Raw genomic sequence first — 21,896 nt, 5'->3', positions numbered from 1 at the left:
CAAGGGTGATAAAGTAAGACTCTGTCTCCACAAAAAAAAAAAAGGAAAACAAGTTAAGGATCAAACAAGTTGAGGATCAAGATTAGCCCTAATGCTGAAGAGGGAATCCTAGGCCTCTCCCAAGGACAACACAGCGGGCACAACAGCTGGGCCACCAGTTGGCTGGGTGCTGGCTGAGTGTTCTGTTCTGGCCAGGAGAGGACTCGGGGTCTGGCTTAAAGCACCAGAAGAGCCCACTGGTAAGAAAAATCCTCCTCAGAGAGGCATACGAATTGTCATGGAATTGTGACCCAGTGACCAGAGCTTGGGTATGAAGGGTCTGTAGGATATGTGACATGGTGTAACATTAACTGTCTCAAGGCAAGTGTGACCCTTGAGATGGTGCCACTGGCAGCTGCCAGACCCAGGAAGGAGTCTGGGGGAAACTGGCTGTCCCTGCTGCTCGTCTTACCTGCCCTTGGATCCTGTGTCCTTGGTTACACAGCCGGGGCCACTCACTGGACCTGTGTGGGTCCAGATGCTAACCTTTAGGATCATCTGGAATGACACCATATGTGGAACTTCAGAACAGTCCAGCTGGGCTTAGTCTGTCAGCTGGGCCCCTTTAGGGTCTGTTTGCATTATCACCTGTGCTTAAATGCCTGAACAAGAACACACGCACACCCCACCTAAGGACAGATAATAGTCTCCCCAGATGGTGTCATTTGGTGTTATTTCAGAAAACCATGTTCCTAAAAGAAACCACCTACTAGGATGAAAACCTACTTTTCAATTGCTGAATGATTTAATTCTTTGGTGATTTGAACGCCCTCAATCACCAATCCCAGGATTTAGGGTTCATGTTGGCTTTTTGGGGTGAAGTTCATAGAACGCAGAGTTAATAACTTTTAAGACTCTTGGGAGTAAATTGTATCTCAATAAAGGCATTTTTAAAATATGAGGAAGATAGTATACAAGTCAGAAATGGTTACTTTTATTGGGGGAGAAAGCTGTAAAAAGTGGGGAACAGAAGGAAAATATCCACAAAAAGTAGGAACCCCCAAAATAAAAACCTCCTAGTACAGTGTAACCTGGCTTATTGTACCCTCAATGAATCCCCAACAATAAAAAAATTAAAAAAAAAAAAAAAAAAAACCTCCTAGTAGCTTTAAAATGACAGCTTTCCCCTCACTTCTCCCCATCAGGGTTCTGCCAGGGAACAGCATTGGGTCGGCAACTGCCTGGTATTTAAAGTCTCTAGCTGCTCCCAGCATTTGTCTGTATACAGTAGACGGTGGAGAGTGCCAAGAGCTCATACTTGAGCCAGTGGCACTCCACCGAGAGCCAGGGAGCCACTGTTCTGGTGGAGAAGCCTGCTACCCTGAGCCCACCCAGCACAGCCCACTTTTAGCTCTTGCATATATCAGAGTTTGTTTGAGAAAGATCGGTGGTAAAAAGTCCAAAAGCCCCCAGATTTGTGTGCTGTGTCTCTTGCCACTGGTGCCCCACGTGCTCTGATTTCTCCATCTGCTTGCTTAAGGGATCATGACACTAACCTTGGAGGGTGTTAGGAAGACACATGTGACAGGGCAGGGCTCAGGACGCTGGCGGACAGGCTCAGGACAGAAAGTTGGGTGCAGGGTTAGGCAGATGAGTTCAGCCTACCAGGGAAGCAAGCTGCCCCTGGGCCACCAGAGGCCTTCCTGTCCTCAACCCTTTGTAGGAGGCTTGTGCTCAGGATCTTGCTGAGGAAGCAGCTGGAATGTTGGAGGCCATCAGGACGGGGGTGGGCTACTGGCCTGGGAGGGAGGGTTCACCAAGGCTAAGAACCACCAATCCTCTCCTGCTCAGGTCTTTGTAGTGTTATTAAAAAGTAAAGTTTTCTTTTGAAGGGGGGAAAAAAAGACAGCCTAGTCTGGAGCAGCCAGATCTTAAGCATTGGGGAGGAAAGGGGACGTGACACTGCTGAAACCTGCTTCTTTTGAATATTTATAGAAATGTAAATGATTCCTTGAAATAAAAGGAAGTACCTTGTTTCTGCAGTTTCCTGGTGTGGCCATCAGGGGGTGGCCTCTCACCGCCCAGGTAGCTGCTCAGGGTACAGTCAGGAGTCCAGGTCCAGGTCTCTACCATCAGCCTAAAAAAATAAAAGCCAACCTAGAAGAGCTGCAAATCCTTGCCCACACGCTCTGTGGGTATGCCTTCTGAAAACAGAAATCCCACAAAGCTCTCTGAAATTGGTCATCAAGACAGGTTATACCAAAAGTCAAGCACTAGGAGTATATTCTTCCTGGAATCATCCATGGCAATGTGTGGGTGAACATCGGGAAGCTTTCCGTCTAAGCGATTGCTTTGCTTGCAAAGCTGCTGTGAATCTTAAAGACAAAACTACAGGGAAATGAGAATTTTATCAGTCAATGTTCAATTAAGCTTGTGCTCAGGACTATTTGAAACTTTTGATAAAGATTCGAGGATCTGATGCTTTTAGTAATTTCACAGGATTAGGAAACTAGCAAAGTTCCTTTTGAGAGGTTTCTTGTAGTGATTGCTACCCTACCAGCCCTCTGTCACATAAAATAAAGATCATTTGGGAGGAATTCCTATGAAGTTACAATTCACTGGCCCAGGAAGCGCCCTGAGAGTATCACGTTAAATAGGATGCTGACTTTTCAGAACTGATGTTTAGAAAGAGTGCCTCATGGGAGGCCCTGTCACTAACTAGAGCTCTGCGACCTTGGGATCTCCTGGCCTAGTTAAAGAAGGGACCTGAGAAAGGTGCTACAGCCGCTGTGGGAGCTCACATTCTAGATCCTCTAGCTCTGGGTATAGCTCTCACTACCCCTGCTCCCCTGTGCCCCAGGGTTTCCCTTTCGGCTGCCACAGCCTCGAGGTCCCCACGGCATCCCACAGTGGGGGCGAGCCTTTCTCTGGGGATGCACCCACCCCTTCAGTGCTGATTCTCTTTCCTCTTATTTCGGCCTAGTTTGTCTTCCTCACCTATGTGCTTGGAGTGGCCTGGCTGGGCGTGTTTGGCTTCTCGGCAGTGCCTGTGTTTATGTTCTACAATATATGGTCGACTTGCGAAGTCATCAAGTCACCCCAGACCAATGGGACCACGGGTGTGGAGCAGATCTGCGTGGACATCCGGCAATATGGTACTTCCTTTCTCCTCTTGTACATTCATCTGGACTTTATTATATGGGCATTTAATATGGTCTGTTTCATATTCGTTCCCTCAGTATGCTCAGTTTTCTAGATAGAAACATCACTGAGGGCTTTACTTCCTGGAGAAAGCTGATCAAGATGTGATATTTTATAGTTAAATATGTGGAACTACTTTATAATTCAGTTCAATCAAAGAAGACTTCTGGGTAGCCACTATAAAAAGATTATATAGGCCAGGCGTGGCGGCTCACGCCTATATTCCTAGCACTCTGGTAGGCCCAGGCGGGTGGATGGCCTGAGCTGATAGGTTTGACACCAGCCTGAGCCAGAGCTAGACCCTGTCTCTAAAAAGAGCTGGGCGTTCTGGCAAGTGCCTGTAGTCCCAGCTACTTGGGAGGCTAATCCAACACAAACGCTTGAGCCTAAGAGTTTGAGGTTGCTGTGAGCTGTTATGCCACAGCACTCTACTGAGGGTGACAAAGTGAGACTATCTCAAAAAAGAAAAAGATTATATAGTTTTTAATTTTTTTAGTTTTACATCTATGACATACAACTTTCCATCCAAATTAATATTGAACACTATAATTCACTTAATTTGCACATCTAACCCTTCAAGTCTAAGTGATCACTTCATCTGTACTGAAAAACGTAACATAAAATCCAGAATATTTTAAAGTCATTAGGATATACGCTTTGAATGTCATCGTCAGCTGCTGGCTACTGGTCAAGCATATTTTCTAAAGAATGGGATTTTTATACTAGGGAACTAAGGTTGGTTCGGTTCCTTGTGACAAGCTACACAAGGGCCATAGGCCCTGCCCTCCTGTCAATAAACTTGGGGCTCAACTTCCCTGCTGAGCCTGAGAAGGCAGCATGCTAAGGAAGAAGTCTAACCAGGATTCTAGCTAGGATGGTAAGAAACCTGTTCTTGGCAGAAACAGGGAAAAAGAGATTTCATTAGCTTTGAAGTGGAAATACCTGTCTATCCAGAACTTTTCTGGAGAAAGATGACTATTTCATTTTTGCTTCTCATTTTTCTCATGTGGCTTATTCTCAACATCTTATCTTACAACATAATACAAAACTAGCCTAAAACTGCCCATCAGGCTAATCTCTTCTCACAAAGACTAAGGCTCAACAACTCTTCTTTGTGATAGATTTAAAAAGTGTGCTGCCTGGGCATAATCCCAGCACTCTGGGAGGCTAAGCAATGGAGGATCGCTTAAACTCAAGAGTTGGAGACCAGCTGGAACACAAGCAAGACCCCATCTCTACTAAAAATAGAAAAATTAGGCAGGTGTGGTGGTGGGTGCCTGTAGTCCCAGCTACTCAGGAGGCTGAGGCTGAAGGATCCCTTGAGCCCAAGAGTTTGAGGTTGTAGTGAGCTAGGCTGATGCTGTGGCACTCTAGCCTGAGTAACAGTAGAACTGTGACTCAAATAAAGTGTAATGAATATCTAAATGTATTATCATTCCCCTGTTCTTTAAAAGTATTTTGCCACAAATTTTTGGTAATTTATAATCTTTTAAAATCCTCTATATTTGCCCCACTAGTTATTCTCAAAAATCACTGGTTTCACTGACAATTTTGGACTGGTCATTTCCCATTCTTCTGAGGCATAATGACTTATCTTGGCTCCTATCAAGGATGGAGAGTTATAAGGACTTTTTTTAAAAAAAATATTCCTTCCTTGCCTCCTAGGAGAAGGGTAAACTGAGCTGTGTTTAATATTTAACCACAAACCTATGCATTAAAGGGGGAAAAGAGCAGCAGCTAATGGACAGCTGTCACTGCAGAGGGGAGTCAGGGTTACAGTGAGAGAGACTCGATGGACTGTGCTTGTTCCACTCTCTGGTATTTGACTTCAGCATGATAAAACACTTTATGGAGGGGTCATCCTGTGCTTGTCTAACTAATCAGTGCACTGTAGGGAAAGCATTGATTGGAAAATCAGTTTTTTACAAATGTCAACTCTACTGAAAAAGCAAAATTTGTAGGGGAAAAAATACCTGTTTAAATCTCTTACAGACTAGTTGACTTGCTCTTCTACCATTGTCCAAATAGGGCTTACAATTCCAAAACGCCTGTTGTGCAGACAGCAGGAACATCAGTTGTTGATGAAGAACATAGCCTATGGTCACAACATACGTCATGCAAAGTGCACGGTCTGTTAAGAACAAGAGGCACTGTAGTTCACACTAACATTCTCTTGGGGTTCATTTTACAGGTATCATTCCTTGGAATGCTTTCCCAGGAAAAATATGTGGCTCTGCCCTAGAGAACATCTGCAACACAAATGAGGTAAGCCTGGCACAGTTCAGAGTGCTGACATATGGTCACCTCGCATACTAGGCAGCTAGAAAGAGCAAGCGAGATGGCTAAAATGCTAGGAAGGAGATCTCTTTTGTGTAGATGCTTAAAGATTGAACCTAATGTAACCATTACCATTCTGACATTTTTGACCTACAAAAATGGCTACTTCATATGGTCCAGCCCATTCAGTAAGGATCCTTAGGGGCTGGAGAATTTTTCCTTGGGCAATAATTTAGGAGTGATCCCAAACCTATAAATCTGAGAGGGTATCTAGATTCCTCTTTCCCCTTTAGAAAGTTTTTCAAAATAGGCTCGGCACCTGTGGCTCAAGTGGCTGAGGTGCCAGCCACATACACCTGAGCTGGCAGGTTCGAATCCAGTGTGGGCCCACCAAACAACAATGATGGCTGCAACCAAAAAATAGCCGGGCATTGTGGCGGGCACCTGTAGTCCCAGCTACTTGGGAGGTGGAGGCAGGAGAATTGCTTGATCCCAGGAGTTGGAGGTTGCTGTGACCTGCGATGCCAGGGCACTCTACCCAGGGTGACAGTTTGAGGCAGGCTCGGTCTCAAAAAAAAAAAAAAAAAGGTGAAGACTCAAGAATAAATAGTACAAACAGTAGTTCAGAGGAGGAAGTAATTTAAGAAATTTTTTCAAATATAACACTTGTCACAGAACAAACGTAAGTTAATTTTCATAGAAAATATTCCACTGAATTTGTGTACCTACCAAATTTCGAATAAACGATGCCACAGTTAATCATTTATATTTCCAGAATGACTTGTTGTTTCTCTCATTAATTCTTTTTTTTATTAATATTAAATCATAGCTGTGTACATAATGCGATCAGGGGGCACCATACACTGGTTTTATAGACCGTTTGACACATTTTCATCACACTGGTTAACATAGCCTTCCTGACATTTTCTTAGTGATTGTGTTAAGACAATTATATTCTACAGTTACTAAGTTTCACATGTACCCTTGTAAGATGCACCGCAGGTAGCCTAACACTTTGGTTTTAAACTTTCTCAGCCCTATTCTTCAGTCATTGGTTTATAACTGTTTATAATGAAAAATTCTTAAATGCACTGGTAGAAGTTTGCATATTTAAGAACATCCTAACAGGTTTCCCCTACCCCATCTGGCTTGTCAACTTGTACATCCATAACAGGGAACAGCTCAAAGCAGGGGCTCCCCACCTTAGATGCACATTGTGGTCCTCAAGGGAGCATGACAGTATCCTGATGACTGAGGTCCAGCCCCCAGCATTCTGAGGGGCAGCCTGGGCATCAGAAAGTTTTTAAAGCTCCCCAGGTGATTCCAGTGTGCAATCGAGAGCTTGAGGCAGGCTCAAGCCTATGCCTAGCCTTGCAGAGAACAGCTGCAAAGGAGAAAAATGAAGCAGCACCCAGGAGTGGTGTGGGCTGTTAGATCCCATACCCAATGTTTATGTTGGTCCCCTGTTCTTTCCTAGTTCTACATGTCCTATCACCTGTTCATCGTGGCCTGTGCGGGAGCTGGTGCCACCGTCATTGCCCTGGTGAGTAACTGCCCCAGGATCACCCCAGTCTAGCCCCCTCCCTCCAGACCCTGAATGACAGATTTCCCTTCCAGCTTTTACCTGCTTACCAAAACCAACGACCCTGGCACTCAATCTTGTAACTGGCCCCTGTGGAAACTTCCCACATGTATAGTTTACAGGAAGTACTGGTTGGCTGCCTTGGTACCAACTGTAGGTGATGTAATTTGGACTCTAGCAAGAGGTGAGGATACCAACACCTGTTGGCCAGGCCTGGTTTACTGCCTTGCTGCATTCAGCAGAAATCTTAACTTCCAAATGGCAATATGCACATACACATATGAGTGTGTGTATAGTTGATCTCATTATACCAAACTATCACTCCTAAGGGCAACACAGAGTAGGGTTCCTGTGAGCTTCTGGTCACATCATTTTCATCAACCTATCAATACATAATTTGCTTTATGTGTGTTTCTGCGTAAAGACACCTTATTTCATAAATATTGAATTCATGAACAACGGCACTATCACTTCTGCCTGAACAGAGCTTATCTAACACATTCTCTCCAGTAAGGCACCTCGAAGCCTTCTTGTGCTAGGGACCCCAGACTGTACTGCAGCACTAAACCTGGGAACCAACAAATCATAAAAATGTGAAAAGCAGGGCTGCGCCTGTGGCTCAAGGAGTAGGACGCCAGCCCCATATACCGGAGGTGGTGGGTTCAAACATGGCCCCGTCCAAAAATTGCAAAAAAAAAAAAAAAAACCAAAATGTGAAAAACTCGTCCCCGTATATATTTCAAGGACACTTGTTTACCATCTGAGAGGGGAAACAAGGCAGCAGAATGTTGTCATGTTCAACCTCAGCTGGGAATATGTGAACTGGGTAACAGCTTTTTCACGGCTCTGTGCATGCCCCCCAACAACCAAAGGTGCCTTGTCAGCTTGGGGATTACTAATAAATTTCAACAAGCTGGTAAATTCACAAAAATGGAATGTGAATAACGAAAGTCAGTACACACTTGTATGTGTGTGTAAATATGTCATTTTGGAGGGCTTGGTTTATGATTTGAAGAAAACCAACTAAGGTTGGTGGAGCAAGTGGAAAACCTTGGCCGCTCGAAAATGAGTCATTCTAAGTTTACCCATTGTCCTTCCTCTGTCACAGCCCATGAAGGAAACCTGTGGCGACCTGTGCTCCTGGCTGAGCAGCAGGCACAGGATGAGGACTGATTGCTGAGGCAGCTGAGGAAGATGGAGGATGGGGCAGTAGCTTCATCCTTCTCGTGCTGCTCACCCAGCTTTGTTATTCTTTAAACATGCCCAAGTCCTCTGAAAAAATGTCCGAGGGCAGAGCAAAGGACTCACCCTGTCCATGTGTGGTGAGGAAGCGTTTGTCTGTGCTAGGTATGAAAGTCATCTGTGATTGTTGGGGGGAGAGCAGCACCTTAGGTTAGGAGTAGGCACCATCTCGCCCAAGTTTAGAAGTGTCATGGCATCAGCCTCACTGTCTTTATCTTACTGTCCTGTTTTGTTCTCTTCCACCAGCTGATCTACATGATGGCTACTACATATAACTATGCGGTTTTGAAGTTTAAGAGTCGGGAAGATTGCTGCACTAAATTCTAAATTGCATAAGGCCAATAAGGAGCTTTAGAGAGTTATGCTCTGTAGCATGAAATGTCACTGACACTCCAGACTAAAGCAGAGTCTAGGTTCCACAGTTCTGTTACAGTAATTTGTAAATAGCTTTATTTAGTAAACTCATTTTGCATGGTAGATTAATAAGATGACTTACTGTACGTGAATGACAAAATAACGAGATCTGGCTATTTCCACATTTTGAAAAGGATTCAGTTATTTACTGACATTGGTGAGCATCCTTTCAAAAGTAATTCTCTTGAACTTAAATTTGAATAGTATCTCTAAATGAAGTATTAACACTTTGGAATACCCACATTTTCCATTATTTGTTTGATAACAAATGTCAATAATGATAATGAAAGCAAGTGCTGAAGATGAAATAGAAGAGAACCAGTTTAATCTGGATTTTGCTTTGTCAGATTCTTTCTGGAAAATGTTACAAATACGATTTATATTTAATTTTTTTCTGATCACAGTTCACTCCCAAATGCCCCTCAATTAAGCCAGATGAAAATTTGAAGAAAAAGGTCACCAGTTGTTTTCTGATAAAAAGAATTTATATGTGGGTTTTTTTTTTTTTTTGGTACAACACAATCATTCCTTTAGAGCCCACAAAACTGGCAACCATAAATTTTTGTGTTTTGTTGAGTAATAACTGTTTCCTCATAGCTAGTTCTCAAACTACACATAAGATATTAACAGGAAGAGAAACCAGGCCTGGATCTGAAGGTCTCAAATATGTTGAGAAGGAAGTATGAACTATAAGGAATTTGAGCTGTAGATTTACTTTGCAGGAAATATGAGGAAAATAAACAGGAAAGAACTGTTTGCCACATCAACTGTAAAGAATGATAATAAGGATTTTTACGTTTGTGAAATGAAATAATGGTATTTACAAAATGAAAAATGTAGTTTTACTAAGTTTGTTAACACAGACTGCATGCTTTACTTATAGTTCTTAATTTTGGTTTTGACATTCATTTAATTTTTTCCATGTTAAATATGTAGCTTTTTACTTATTTACTCGAAATAAACATTGTTCACACTTTTAGGCCTTTGGGGGAATTGATTTTTATCCACAGGTAAAAAAGATCTTTGCACTACACTTAAACATGTTTCTGAACTTCTGCATTAGCCTTTAAAATTTACTATCAAAATGGTAAAAAAGCACCTTCTTGTATTTCATTTTTGCTTTTTCTTAACAATCCCTTTGGCCATTTTTTTCCCAGTTCATTGTTTGTGTACTAACTTTTCTTCAGCCTTTTAATGCGATGCCAACTAGTGAAGTATGCTTTCAGTATCTGGCAGCTCTGCTGGCAGAGCAAGTATTAATAAGAATAACCCTTGCCCCTTAAAGTCAAGTCTGTCTATTCTGACTAGCACCTCGCTTTGCCTTCTCACATGCTCACTAGCCATCATGCTCACCCTTCTCTTCCAGATCCACTTCCTCATGATACTGTCTTCTAACTGGGCTTACTTAAAGGATGCAAGCAAAATGCAGGCTTACCAGGATATCAAAGCAAAGGAAGAACAGGAACTGCAAGATATCCAGTCTCGGTCAAAAGAGCAACTCAATTCTTACACATAAATGTTTGCCCCAGAGTGTTTCGGCCGACGCACTGACAGCTCTGACAAATCATCAGACAGCTGCTCTGCAGTACAGATGTGTATCCTACCAAACAAACTAATGTAGACGTACAAACACTTCCTCTGTCTCAAGCTGCTGGGATGTATCTCTAGGAAAACCTTCCAGTGGGTAAATCTTTCTCTTTAGAACAAATATTGGAGGTTTCATATTAGCCATTTTAAAAGGCAACACTTTGACAAAATCATTTCATTCTTTTGAAATTTGTGGCACACCCACGCTTACTGCTAGAGCAATTTTATCACAAGCAGTGGAATAACTTCATACTCCTTCATAGTGACAAAGGATGTGACCATCAGTTGACATATGCCATCTGTCCTCAAATAGTTATCTACATAGGAAATAAAATGGAATTGGTGTGAAGTTCCATTTCTGAAAGCTAATTTTTATTAAACTTTGGTTCAAAGATAAGATGATTCTTACAATTGACTGTTTAAATTAGCTTTCCCTACCCCAAGTTCAGGATCCACTCATTTCCCGAGCCAATCAGACCTTTTTCAATAATGCTAAAATGAGCTACAGCAATTCTTCTGACCCTACTACTGAAGGAGCTGGATTCTGACTCATTGACAAGCTTTCCAGTATCAATTTATCAGATTTCACTTTAACAAAATATTGGTCCAGTTGTCATCATTCTTCTTGGGAAATAAATGTCAGCTCTGCCTTAATGAGTATTTCTTTACATTTCTACAAATTTATAACCATGACCCCACAATTCTTCACAGAATTTTGTTCCATGTTTACCTTAATTAAGAAGTGTTACCTTATTAAAATGACCACCATTCTAAACCATTTAAATGGTCTGGATAGCGAGTTTACAGTTTCATACCAACTACTAAAATTCGATTGCAAACTGACCACAGACCTCTAGCCTCCTACTTTTATAGACTTGAATACTTAAGTAATTTAAATTAGGGTTGGTATTTATTTCATTTTTTCTTATCTAAATCTGTTTCCTGGAATAATAAGGTTTGATGTTCAGCAAGAAAACTGCTTGAGTTTAAGCCATTTTCAAAAGAAACTTGCCTTTCTACGTCATTGTGTTCCAGAACATTAAGTGACTATAGGTACTGGGTATTAGTGATGGTAAACTTTGTGTTGTTCTTTATGAAATAAATGATCTATATAACTGTTGGGTGCATCAGTGCTTTTCAAAGGGGCTGCTTAATATAGGGTTAACTGTATATTCATGTTAAGAGTTAACTTGTGGTTTGGCTGTTTCCTGGATTTTAAAACATATACATGTGCAGAAATGTATTCAAATGAAAGGAAGCATACCTTTATCACGATGCTATTAAAATTGAACAGCAAGTATAACATTTCATTTGTTTTTTTTTTCTTTTTTGTTAATGCCTAAATTGCGTATTTGGATTTTTTTAATTGGGAGAAGCTCTCTTCTATGTAGAACAGTTCTAAAATAGCTTAGTGTTTTGTTTTCCTGTTGCATGACAGACTTAACTATTCTTTCCAGAAGTGGAGGTGCTGTCAGAGTCCAGTGTTCTAGAAGAGGCAGCGTCTAAAGCCTAATTTTACTTTTCTAATTCTGGTAGCTATTACCAGGAATTTTCAAAAGTTTTGTTTAAGTAGTCTAATATTTTTTATGTAAAGAGCATTAAATTTTGCTATGTATAAATTTTTGTAACCTAACAGTGAATCAATATTTTCTATCAGTGCCAAGGGCTTCCTGTAGTTCTATTCAAGTGTTATAATAAATATTTGTAGATAATAGTCAATACTTGTGTATGCTTATTTTAAAGATTTATTTAGGCAGAAATAGTTGTGGATGTACTAAGAGTAATGAAATAAAATTATAGCTTCATTCACTTGCCTTTTTACCATACATAAATCCTATCTTTCTTTCTCCTCAGTATGGTGTCATTTTTAAATAATATGCGTAATCAAGACTTCACATTTGTATGGACAGCAACTTGATTTCTGACAAACATCTCTTTCAGCGAGAGCAATTTGAGAAAATATCATAACCCAGTGGGCTATATTTAGCATAAAGTACCACTTGCACTTTGTATAGTTATCCATGAAAAGAATTTTTCAGACTAGCTTCAACAAATAAAAAAGCCACCAACCTATGGGATTAACACAAGGTTTAAGCTTGGTAAGGGAGAAACAATGAGGAGCTGGCTATTTTTCAAACCCAAGGCATACAAGTCTACTGAAAGATTTATTCAGGAACACACAAAAAGGTATCTAGCTCTAACAGTTATTCTCAAAAGCAGAACTAAATATGTTATTTAGGATTTTATTTTATAAACTACTTATCTGTCAACATGATTATACATGTGAATTTTCTACATCTGGCCTTTCTTAGGACCAGCCTCTGTCATTATCAACACACTGACATTTTTAAATGAGGTACTGACTCTGGATCGACAACCTTCATTTACTCATGGTAGGAGAACAATCTTAGTGTGCTATTTGTCACACTACTTAGCACTTTCTGTTTAAACAGCTTTTTAAATAACTCTGAAATTATTTAAGTCATGAGTCAACTGAGTAAATAATGGTTAGATAAGACCATAAGCAGTCTCTTAATTATTGACCATAATCCTACCACAAAATGTAGGACCCTCTACAGAAGAGATTTGACTTTTAAGAGATGAAGAAGTCAAAATTACAGCGGTCTATTCATTTAAAAACCAATGAAAGAAACACTAAGTCCATTCATTAAATATGAGGACCAAAGATTCCATAATAAAGATATTACTTCAGTCTGTTCCTGCTGCAACATATATAACAAAATACCTTAGACTAGGTAATTTATAAAGAATAAATGTGTTTCTTACAGTTCTGGAAGTTGGGAAGTCCGAGGTCAACGCATTGGCAGGTTTGGTGTCTGTGTCTGGTAAGGGCTCAGTCTCTGTTTCCAAGATGGTACCTTTTTGTTGTTCTCAAATGATAGAAGGGCAGCAAAAGAGCACAGCAAGTTCCCTTGAGCCCTTTGATGAAGTCTTAAATCTCATTCACACGGGCTCCACCCCCATGACTTAATCACCTTCTAAAACTATTCACATTGGCGTTTAAATTCTAAACTATGAATTTGGGAGAGACAGATACATTTAAACCATAGCAGATGTCTAAAGAACAGAGATGAGACTATTTCTAGTGCCTAGAAAAGTAACATTCAGTGACAAAACACTGTTAGATGGTCTCCTGTTTTACAGGTGGGAGGCCAACTGAGGGCAGAACATAGCTTAAACTTCCAAAATGTAGGCCTGTAGTTGATAATAAAGATAGGTTCTACTTATTTAAAAAATTTAAGACAAGGTTGGTCCGAAGGTAGTGAGTTACCTCACTTGGTTGTTCATAGTCAGTTACAGATTGAACTCCTTGTTCTACTCTTTCCCCCTTCTCACAATTGCACTTGACTAATCTTAAAAAAAAAAAAAAAGACAAAAATAAAGAGGAAAAAAAACCCCAGCTCATTTTAATGTAATGAATGAGAAATTCTATCACTAAAGAAGGGTTTCACTTAACTAAGATTACTCTTGGTTCATATACTACAGTATAACATGCAATTACAGAAAAAAAAAAAAAATCACAGATTTCACAAAATTTTTATTGAGAATTTTGTTTGATTACAGAGAAACACTTAGAAAGGACTCAATGTTATATGATTTCCGGTTGTATGCAAGAATCTGGGAGCAAACATGATTACCAAGAGTCATCTAGGTCTTCAGGAGAAAAGCCTGTGAAACTAAATTAAGGAAGACAAAAATTAAAGATGTAAAAAATTCATGTCAGGTTTATTTGGGATCTTCATAAATGTTCTCATTCCTTCCCTGTGGGGTTTCTGCCCTCACTTATAATGTATATCAGCATTAATTCCACAAGATAAAAAGTGATTTGTTTTTAAGTCAGTAATTTTGATTGATTCAATAATTTCTTATAGACCAGCTAGAACACCTGACCATTTCTACTGTCTGAAAAAAAATGAGTAATAATGGTTCAGATATGGAAAAATGTTCAGGGAAACCATACCTTCCGTCTTTGTCACTAGGTGGCAGCGTGTCCACTAGGGAGACTTCTCTGACCTTAAGTTTTGAGCCCTGATACAAAGAAGGGGAAAGAAGAAATGTGAAATTAGATAAACATTAATTTTATGAAACACTTTGGTTTCCCTAAGAACTATTTTTCAAATATGTTATTTGAGAGTCTAAAAAAAGAGAAGACTTTTAAACATGAAATTTAGCAAGCACACAGAAATAAAACTATATTGTATGCATTTTCAACACCTATAATACTTGACTTAAAAAATGAAAGATCTTCATAATAAATGCATTAGTACTGAGACATTTCTTTTCCTGTTCTTAATATACAAACTTTGACAAAATCTCAAGTCTTTTCCTAAGCAAAAGCTATGACAGTTGTGTCAAGAATATATTTAAAAGATTCAAGGTTCCATTTGAACTTTGGATTTTGTATGCTTTAACCTTTTTGTCTTCAACTGAGAAGACAGATTCCTGTCCCAAGATATTAAAATAAACCACATAGCCTTGGGTGTCCCCACTCAGAAACTACCCTGTCCATGGCATCGGCACCTCATCTGCCACCGTCTTGTCTTGCCCATGCTGGATGACTTTCATGTATTTTTCTAAGGAGTTTTCCTTGTGGGTAGATTTATCCTTTGTTTCTTCATCACTTATTTCTCTTCCCATTTCAATCTTCAATGATTCTTCAATCATCCTCTATAAAATAGATGGGCACCAAAATAGAAAATACACAATTTTTTTTGTAATATAATCTTGACCCTTTTGAGTACAACCTGCATGCCAGAGAACTACATAGACAGTAGACCCGCCATAGTTGACCACCTCCCTACATTGACTTCCTTAAGTTGATCAAATTCTCATAGACCAGACATGCACCACATGTACACATCAGTACAGTAGACCTTGTCATGTTGACCACCTCCGTATGTTGACCAGTTTGTTGCAGTCCCTTAGGTGGTCAACTTGTGTATGTATATATACATATATATATAAATTGAAATCATTACTGCCAAAAGGAGACAAATATGTTATCTCAATAAAGGGATAAATTGGCCTGAAGCATCCTGTGCTTTAGACACAAATTAATCAGGAATCCAAGGAACATTCATATGGAAGATTAATTTAAGTAACACTTAGCAGGAGTGTTAAGTGGCCAGAGTAAATCCATCTGTCTAGGACCAGAATCAGGACACAAAAGGTAAGAAGAGAACAAGAACTGGCTGCCAACAACTGCCAACTGGCTGCTACCTCCTCTCTTAGATTCTCCTAGTCCAGTGGTTCTCAACCTGTGGGTCGCGACCCCTTTGGACTGTATTAAAGGTTCATGGCATTAGGAAGGTTGAGAACCACTGTCCTAGTCCTGCTAGCTGACATTGGGAGCTACTTCTTTAATTTGACAGAGTCTCACTCTGTCGCCCTCAGTAGATAGAGTGCCCTGCTGTCACAGCTCACAGCAACCTCAAACACTTGGGCTCAAGCGATTCTCTTGCCTCAGCCTCCCAAGTAGATGGGACTACAGGCACCAGCCACAACGCCCGGCTATTTTTTGTTGCAATTGTCATTGTTGTTTAGCTGGCCCGGGCCAGGTTTGAACCTGCCAGCCGAACCTGCCAGCCTCAGTGTATGTGGCTGGCACAGTAACCATTGTGCTATAGGCACTGAGCCAAGGGAGCTACTTCTTTAAACCCTATTTCCAAAGCAAAGTTCTACAGCAAAGCATAGTATAGTCTACCTCCTTTATAGGCTTTTTTTTTGTTGGCCGGGGCTGGGTTTGAACCCACCACCTCCAGTATATGGGGCCGGCGCCCTACTCCTTTGAGCCACAGGCACCACCCCTTTATAGGCTTGTTTTAAGGATCATATAAGAGTAGGCCAGCCATAGTGGCTCACACTTAGAATCTTAATGCTCTCTGGGAGGCTGAGGCGGAAGGATCCCTTGAGCTCAGGAATTTGAACAAAGTAGCTGGGTGTGGTGCTAGGCACCTGTAGTCCCAGGAGGATTGCTTCAGCCCAGTAGTTTGAGGAGACCATGACACTCTAGCCCAGGCAACAGAGTGAGAGTCTGTCTCAAAAAAAAAAAAAAAAAAAAAAAAAACATGAATAGGGCTTTCAAAAACAATTCTTTAGTATGAAACTCATAAGGTATATGTTCTATGTGGTCTTTCTCACTCAGAGGAAGATAAGGAGAGGGCAAGAATGCCTCTTAAGCCACTTATTGCTCCTCTGACTTCAAATACTATCAATTCCCCTCCCCTGAGCTCAATGTATTTAACGGTGTACGATGGAGAAACTAGAACAGAGCATCGAGTTGTACTCATTACCCTTTCTTGATCCAGTTTTTCCAGTTCTCTTCGTTCCCTTTCTAAAACTTCATGTCGGTCACTGTGCCTTCTTTCTTCTCTCTGCCTTCGTTCTTTCATTTGCTGTTCCCATATTCTGTCTTTTTCATTTTCATCAATTTGTTGTGGATCTACACCCAATAAGACAGAAAACGAAGCATCAGATTGTTCAAACAAATGCAAGACCAGTTTGTAGGAGCCCTGAGCAAGACCCAGGAAGACTCTGCTTGGTTTTAGAATGACTCTATTGGCCTGCTTCAACTTGCTGTTCTATTTTCATTGACTGAAAGACTCCATCTCTTTGCACCACACCCCACCTTTCACTTGACTCAAGATGAATACAAGTTATCCTCACCATGCCTGACTCCATATCATATTTTCTCCTCTTCTTCCATCCTCTCCAAGGCAAACCCTATATTTCTGTCCCTGCCTTTGATTATGATCCCTTCCCCATCTTTAGAACCCCGATCAGTCCTACTTCTATGTGTACCAGTTTCAGAACTTCTTACTCCCATAAAGACACTCAAGTCTCTCTCAACCTGAACGGAACCATACCACCACCCTACCTTGGCCTATCTTACCATGCATTCCCCACTTACTTCAGGCTGACGGAGGCCCTTCCTGGGACTTTAGTGACATACACACAGATCCATCCCATGTCTTTTCCTCTATACCTGTTGTCTACCCTCAGACCGCATCCTCACATCCACGTTTCTGGCAGTTCCCCACAAGGCCCTGGAAACCACACAGCCCAGCTCTATGCCTTCAGTCATGCCCTTTCCCCTACCTGTGCACTTGTCACCAGGGCTTGCAGGTTTGCGCTCCTTTCCTGACGGACTTACTCACCATCTCCCTGGACTACCAAAGAGCAGAGGCAAAGCTCTCTTTGACCTGAGTCTCTATCTTCCAGCAACCTGTCCCCATCAGCACCAGCCATTCCCTGAGAAGACGTGGCTTTGCTGTGCAAGGTCTCTGGAAGAGTTCAAACCCACAGCAGTCTGGGCTCTGATCTGCCTTTGCTTTCCAGGTTGATTTCCTACATTGCCACTAATTTTGTACTAGAAATACTCTAATCTGTATCAATACACTCACTGGGACCTGACAACAGCTATATGGTCCTTACTCTGTGTCTTTGGCTTCACTGCTGGTTTTTTTTTTTTTTTTTTTTTGAGACAAGAGTCTCACTATGTTGCCCTCGGTAGAGTGCCGTGGCGTCAGAGCTCAAACTCTTGGGCTTAAGCGATTCTCTTGCCTCAGCCTCCCAAGTAGTTGGGACTACAGGTGCCCACCATGACGCCTGGCTATTTTTTGTTGTAGTTGTCATTGTTTAGCAGGCCCGGGCTGGGTTCAAACCCGCCAGCCCTGGTGTATGTGGCCAGCACCCTAACCACTGAGCTATGGGCACCGAGCCAACTTCACTGTTTCCTCAGCCTGAAGCATTCCCTTCCTCCCGCAAGAATGATACTCAGGACCCAACTGAAATGCCAGGTCCTCTATGAAGTCCTCCTTATTCCTGAAGTGACAACCACTCTGGCACCTTACTTACACGGTATCTTGTACTTGCTTTGTCAGACGTGTACTTGTTTCTTCCACTTCTATTCCTTCTGGGCAAGGCCTATGTTTTAATTACTTGTCTACTGCCTCTAGCTTTTGGCCCAGGTCCCTACACCACAAAGGTTTAATTAAATCTCAATCCCACAGACAATTATGTTGACCTTTCTCTTCCAGCTCTGACCCATGACCTACATTTTTCTTTATTTTACCCAAGCAATGCTAATAAGCAGAAAAACCCACAGGTTCATAAGAGGACTTTGAACCTTTTCATTGTACCCTGTTCTAAAGTCATCATTAGGAACTGAGTTAGTTTTACTAATAGGAGAGAGGCAACAAAGTCTTCACTCTCTCTCCCCCTCAATCTTTCTCATGAAATTAAAATACCAGGGGAAACAGTTAATCATTTCTATAGGCAGAAATGCAACTTCCTCCTTGCAAAAGAAGGGTTACTCCTAAATAATATTGCTTTCTTATATAGAATAGCAATCTCAAAATAGGTGCATTGTTTGGGTACCAATTACAAAAAAAAAAAAAAAAGAGCTACTTCTCTGCTCAGGTTTCCTTTATAGCTACAAGGGCATACAGAAACCTCCTTGGATATGAGGGCAAAGGGGCATATCCACTGACCACCTCAGACTCCAAGTTTTAGCCTTTTTCCATTTTCTTTATGCCCAGATGAAAAGGTATAACAATGGATAGAATTTCTCAGTAACCAAAATATTAACCACACTGCTTAACAATTACTTTAAAAGCCATTATTATCATCTACCTTCCATCTCAGAGGCAGAACACCTCACTACTCAGTTGATTTCCCTTATTTCATCCTGTTATTTGTATCTCCTAACTCACCCAGGTCTGTGTCAAATGGCCACCTATCAGATACTCTTGCCTATAGCCACAGCTCCTACTCAGCTATCACAGCGCCTCTCAGCTGGGGTCCCTCTGTGACAGCTTGCTGATCACGTGACTTCCCCACTAGAAGCTCCAGAAAGGTAGAGACTTGATTTGGTTCACTGCTTTATGCTCAGTCCCTACGAAGGTATCCGTCCAGCAGAGGGAAAGCTCTAGATCAGTGGTTCTCAACCTTCCTAATGCCATGGCCCTTTAATATAGTTCCTGTGAGTTGCAACCCACAGGCTGAGATCTGTTGTTCTATATTAAGTCTCATTCATTGAGTGGTTTCCAAGGCAGATTTACTCTGGAATCCACAAAAATCAAAATCTCTTGCTTCCTTCAGTAATTCCTTATATTCCTAACCACTATACCTTAAACCAAGAAACTGCTAACAAGAGGCTTTGTTGTTTTTTGTTTGTTTTGAGACAGAGACTTATTTTATTGCCCTCAGTACAGTGCCATAGCATCATAGCTCACAGCAACCTCAAACTCTTGGGCTCAAGTGCTTCTCTTGCCTCAGCCTCCCGAGTAGTTAGGACTATAGACGTCTGCCATAATGCCTGGCTAGTATTTCTATTTTTAGTAGACATAGGGTCTCACTCTTGCTCAGGCTAGTCTCAAACTCCTGAGCTCAAGCCATCCGTCCAGCTTGGCCTCTCAAAGAAGGCGTGAGCCACCTAGCCCAGTCCAAGAGGCTTTGAATGTGTTTTGAAGATGTTTCCCCAATGTTGGGAAGGACTAAGAGGTAGCTTTACTTGAGAAATTTCCTTTCAAATTTGAGGCTGAAACACTTTGGTCAACAAGAAAAGGACCTAACTGTTGGCTAAGCCCTGGAAAGACATACACATCTCGCCAAAATTCTCTCCTTCCATCCCCACTGAGAGAAGTGGCTGATCTGGAGAAGAGAAAATAGGCCAAACAGGAAAAGTCTGATGACCAGTTTTCTTCTAATGATGAGTTAACTCAGTGTCTTTTCTGAAGGCTGAAATAACAAAGCTTTTCTGTCATAATTTAAGATACAAAGTAAATAAGTAGTCAGAAAAAGTATTAAAGTATTATAATCACATTAAAGATATATACTGGGGGTTAATTATTATTTTAGTTTTTCACCATGATTTCCCAAGATGACACAGCTCTTGTGGAATGGTTTTTGCAGAAGACTCTTAGGAAAAAACATAATTGTTCTGCCAGACTGTGACCAGTTAAAGAAAAGCAATTGTTAAGAGCATCTGGCCTGGGAAGACTAAATGAAAAGGCTTTCCTTCAGACTCAGACTTCTCCTCAGCACTGTCTTCACATGTTCACAGGGAGTCTTTTAGAAATGACCAAGTCCCAACCCCAAGACTTTGAAATATCCACGCCTACAAATCTCCTCTAAGGGTCATAAACTAATTTACAGAGCACACAGACTGGCAGTGGTATGTGGCCATGCCAACCGTGAGTTAACACCAAGAAAAACATACTTGGGCAATGATACGAGGTGGGTCCGGTGGGCATAGCAGCTGCCGCAGCGTCCACATGAAGCATATCACCAGCAGGATGGAACCCATCCATTTCAAATCGTCTTGGCACATTTTCTGCATCTGCACGAGGCACAAATGATTGTCCTGTGAGGCCACAATAACAGCAAGAAGAGGAGGGTAGGGCAGGGTGGGGGTGATGATGGTGGAGTGCAGTGACTACAGCCAAAGCAGCTGGGCACACCCTTTCTTTACAGGAATAATTGCTTGCAGCCGATTCTCTTCTCACAGTGTTTCGTGTCCCCGCCTACCCCCACCCCACCAGACAACGTCTTGCTCTTTTGCCCTGGATTAGACTGCAGGGGCATCATCACAGCTCACTGCAACCTCAAACTCCTGGGCTCCAGTGATCCTTTTGCCTCAGCCTCCCAAGTAGCTGGGACTATAGGCACCCACCAGTATGCCTGGCTAATTTTTCTATTTTTAGTAGAGACAGGGTCTTGCTATTGTCCAGGTTGGTCTCAAACTCCTGGCTTCAAGTAATCCTCCTGTCTCAGCCTCCCAGAGTGCTAGCATTGCCGGTGTCAGCCACTGCACCTGGCCCTCAAAGTGTTCTTGTACTTTAAAGAATTAAATCTGTTTATGAAATTGGATTCATTACCCAACGGGAAAATCAATCTAGTGACAGGGAAGAAATTGATTTACTGATAACTATTTGAGTTCTATTTAAATATCTATGATTTAACTGACAAGTTTAAAAGACTTCACAAAGTTTACTAAGCCTTCTCATTTAACTGTTCAAAATATCACACTTTCAGATGAGAAGATAAAGTATATAAGGCTAAAGAATAGGTTATTAAAAAATAGTTTTTGTCAAGTGGAAAGAGCCTTGGAGATGATCAGCTCTCCATTCCTATTCTATCCTTATCGAGTGGGCTACAAAGTGAGTCAGGCTAACATAGGATCACAGCCAGGACAACAGTTTCTAGACTTTTAATATTCTTTCACCTCATTCCTTTACTAAGAACAGCGTTTTCCAAATCTGAGACAATCAACCGACTTGGCATAATTTATTTTGGACTCAGTATAACTAAAAAAAAAAAACAACATCTGGGCGGCACCTGTGGCTCAAAGAAGTAGGGCGCCGGAGGTGGTGGGTTCAAACGCAGCCCCCAAAAACTGCAAAAAAAAAAAAAAAAAAAAACTTTGTATTCTATAAAAAGGAAAAAAAATAAAGAAAAATCACTCATTTTAAATCTGATAAATTAGGAATTCATTTATGGGCTTAGCTTTAGATGAAATTATTTGTCTAAAATTATTATTATAGTTCCCTAACCGAAAAAAAATTTTTTTAAGATACAGTCTAAAGAAAAT

At 41.1% G+C, this 21,896-nt stretch overlaps 2 protein-coding genes across 13 annotated transcripts in view; one reads left to right on the top strand and one right to left on the bottom strand.

The window, feature by feature from the left end:
• Positions 1 to 12,001, top strand: part of GPM6B (glycoprotein M6B) — a 159,973-nt gene extending 147,972 nt beyond the window's left edge. For 3 of the 6 annotated variants that reach the window (XM_053580622.1, XM_053580619.1, XM_053580617.1), the window contains 4 exons: positions 2,963 to 3,134; positions 5,372 to 5,445; positions 6,935 to 7,000; positions 10,062 to 12,001. In XM_053580622.1, coding sequence (XP_053436597.1) covers positions 2,963 to 3,134; positions 5,372 to 5,445; positions 6,935 to 7,000; positions 10,062 to 10,211 — 462 coding nt within the window. In that variant the 3' untranslated portion in view covers positions 10,212 to 12,001. Of the gene's footprint in view, positions 1 to 2,962; positions 3,135 to 5,371; positions 5,446 to 6,934; positions 7,001 to 8,527 lie in introns of all 6 variants that reach the window. The other 3 variants (XM_053580624.1, XM_053580623.1, XM_053580618.1) reach the window with 1 other exon arrangement.
• A 1,826-nt stretch (positions 12,002 to 13,827) lies between these two features.
• OFD1 (OFD1 centriole and centriolar satellite protein) overlaps positions 13,828 to 21,896 on the bottom strand; it is a 35,726-nt gene continuing 27,657 nt past the window's right edge. For 6 of the 7 annotated variants that reach the window (XM_053580588.1, XM_053580592.1, XM_053580590.1 and 3 more), the window contains 5 exons: positions 20,526 to 20,645; positions 16,597 to 16,745; positions 14,825 to 14,971; positions 14,265 to 14,332; positions 13,828 to 13,980 (listed from right to left, as the gene is read on the bottom strand). In XM_053580588.1, the coding sequence (XP_053436563.1) occupies positions 13,938 to 13,980; positions 14,265 to 14,332; positions 14,825 to 14,971; positions 16,597 to 16,745; positions 20,526 to 20,645 (527 nt within the window). In that variant the 3' untranslated portion in view covers positions 13,828 to 13,937. Of the gene's footprint in view, positions 13,981 to 14,264; positions 14,333 to 14,804; positions 14,972 to 16,596; positions 16,746 to 20,525; positions 20,646 to 21,896 lie in introns of all 7 variants that reach the window. The other variant, XM_053580589.1, reaches the window with a different exon arrangement.

This window comes from Nycticebus coucang, chromosome X (assembly GCF_027406575.1).
Source record: "Nycticebus coucang isolate mNycCou1 chromosome X, mNycCou1.pri, whole genome shotgun sequence".
Taxonomy (NCBI): Eukaryota; Metazoa; Chordata; class Mammalia; order Primates; family Lorisidae; genus Nycticebus; species Nycticebus coucang.
The sequence above is the reverse complement of the archived record's forward strand: the minus strand, read 5'-3'. Positions and strand labels throughout refer to the sequence as shown.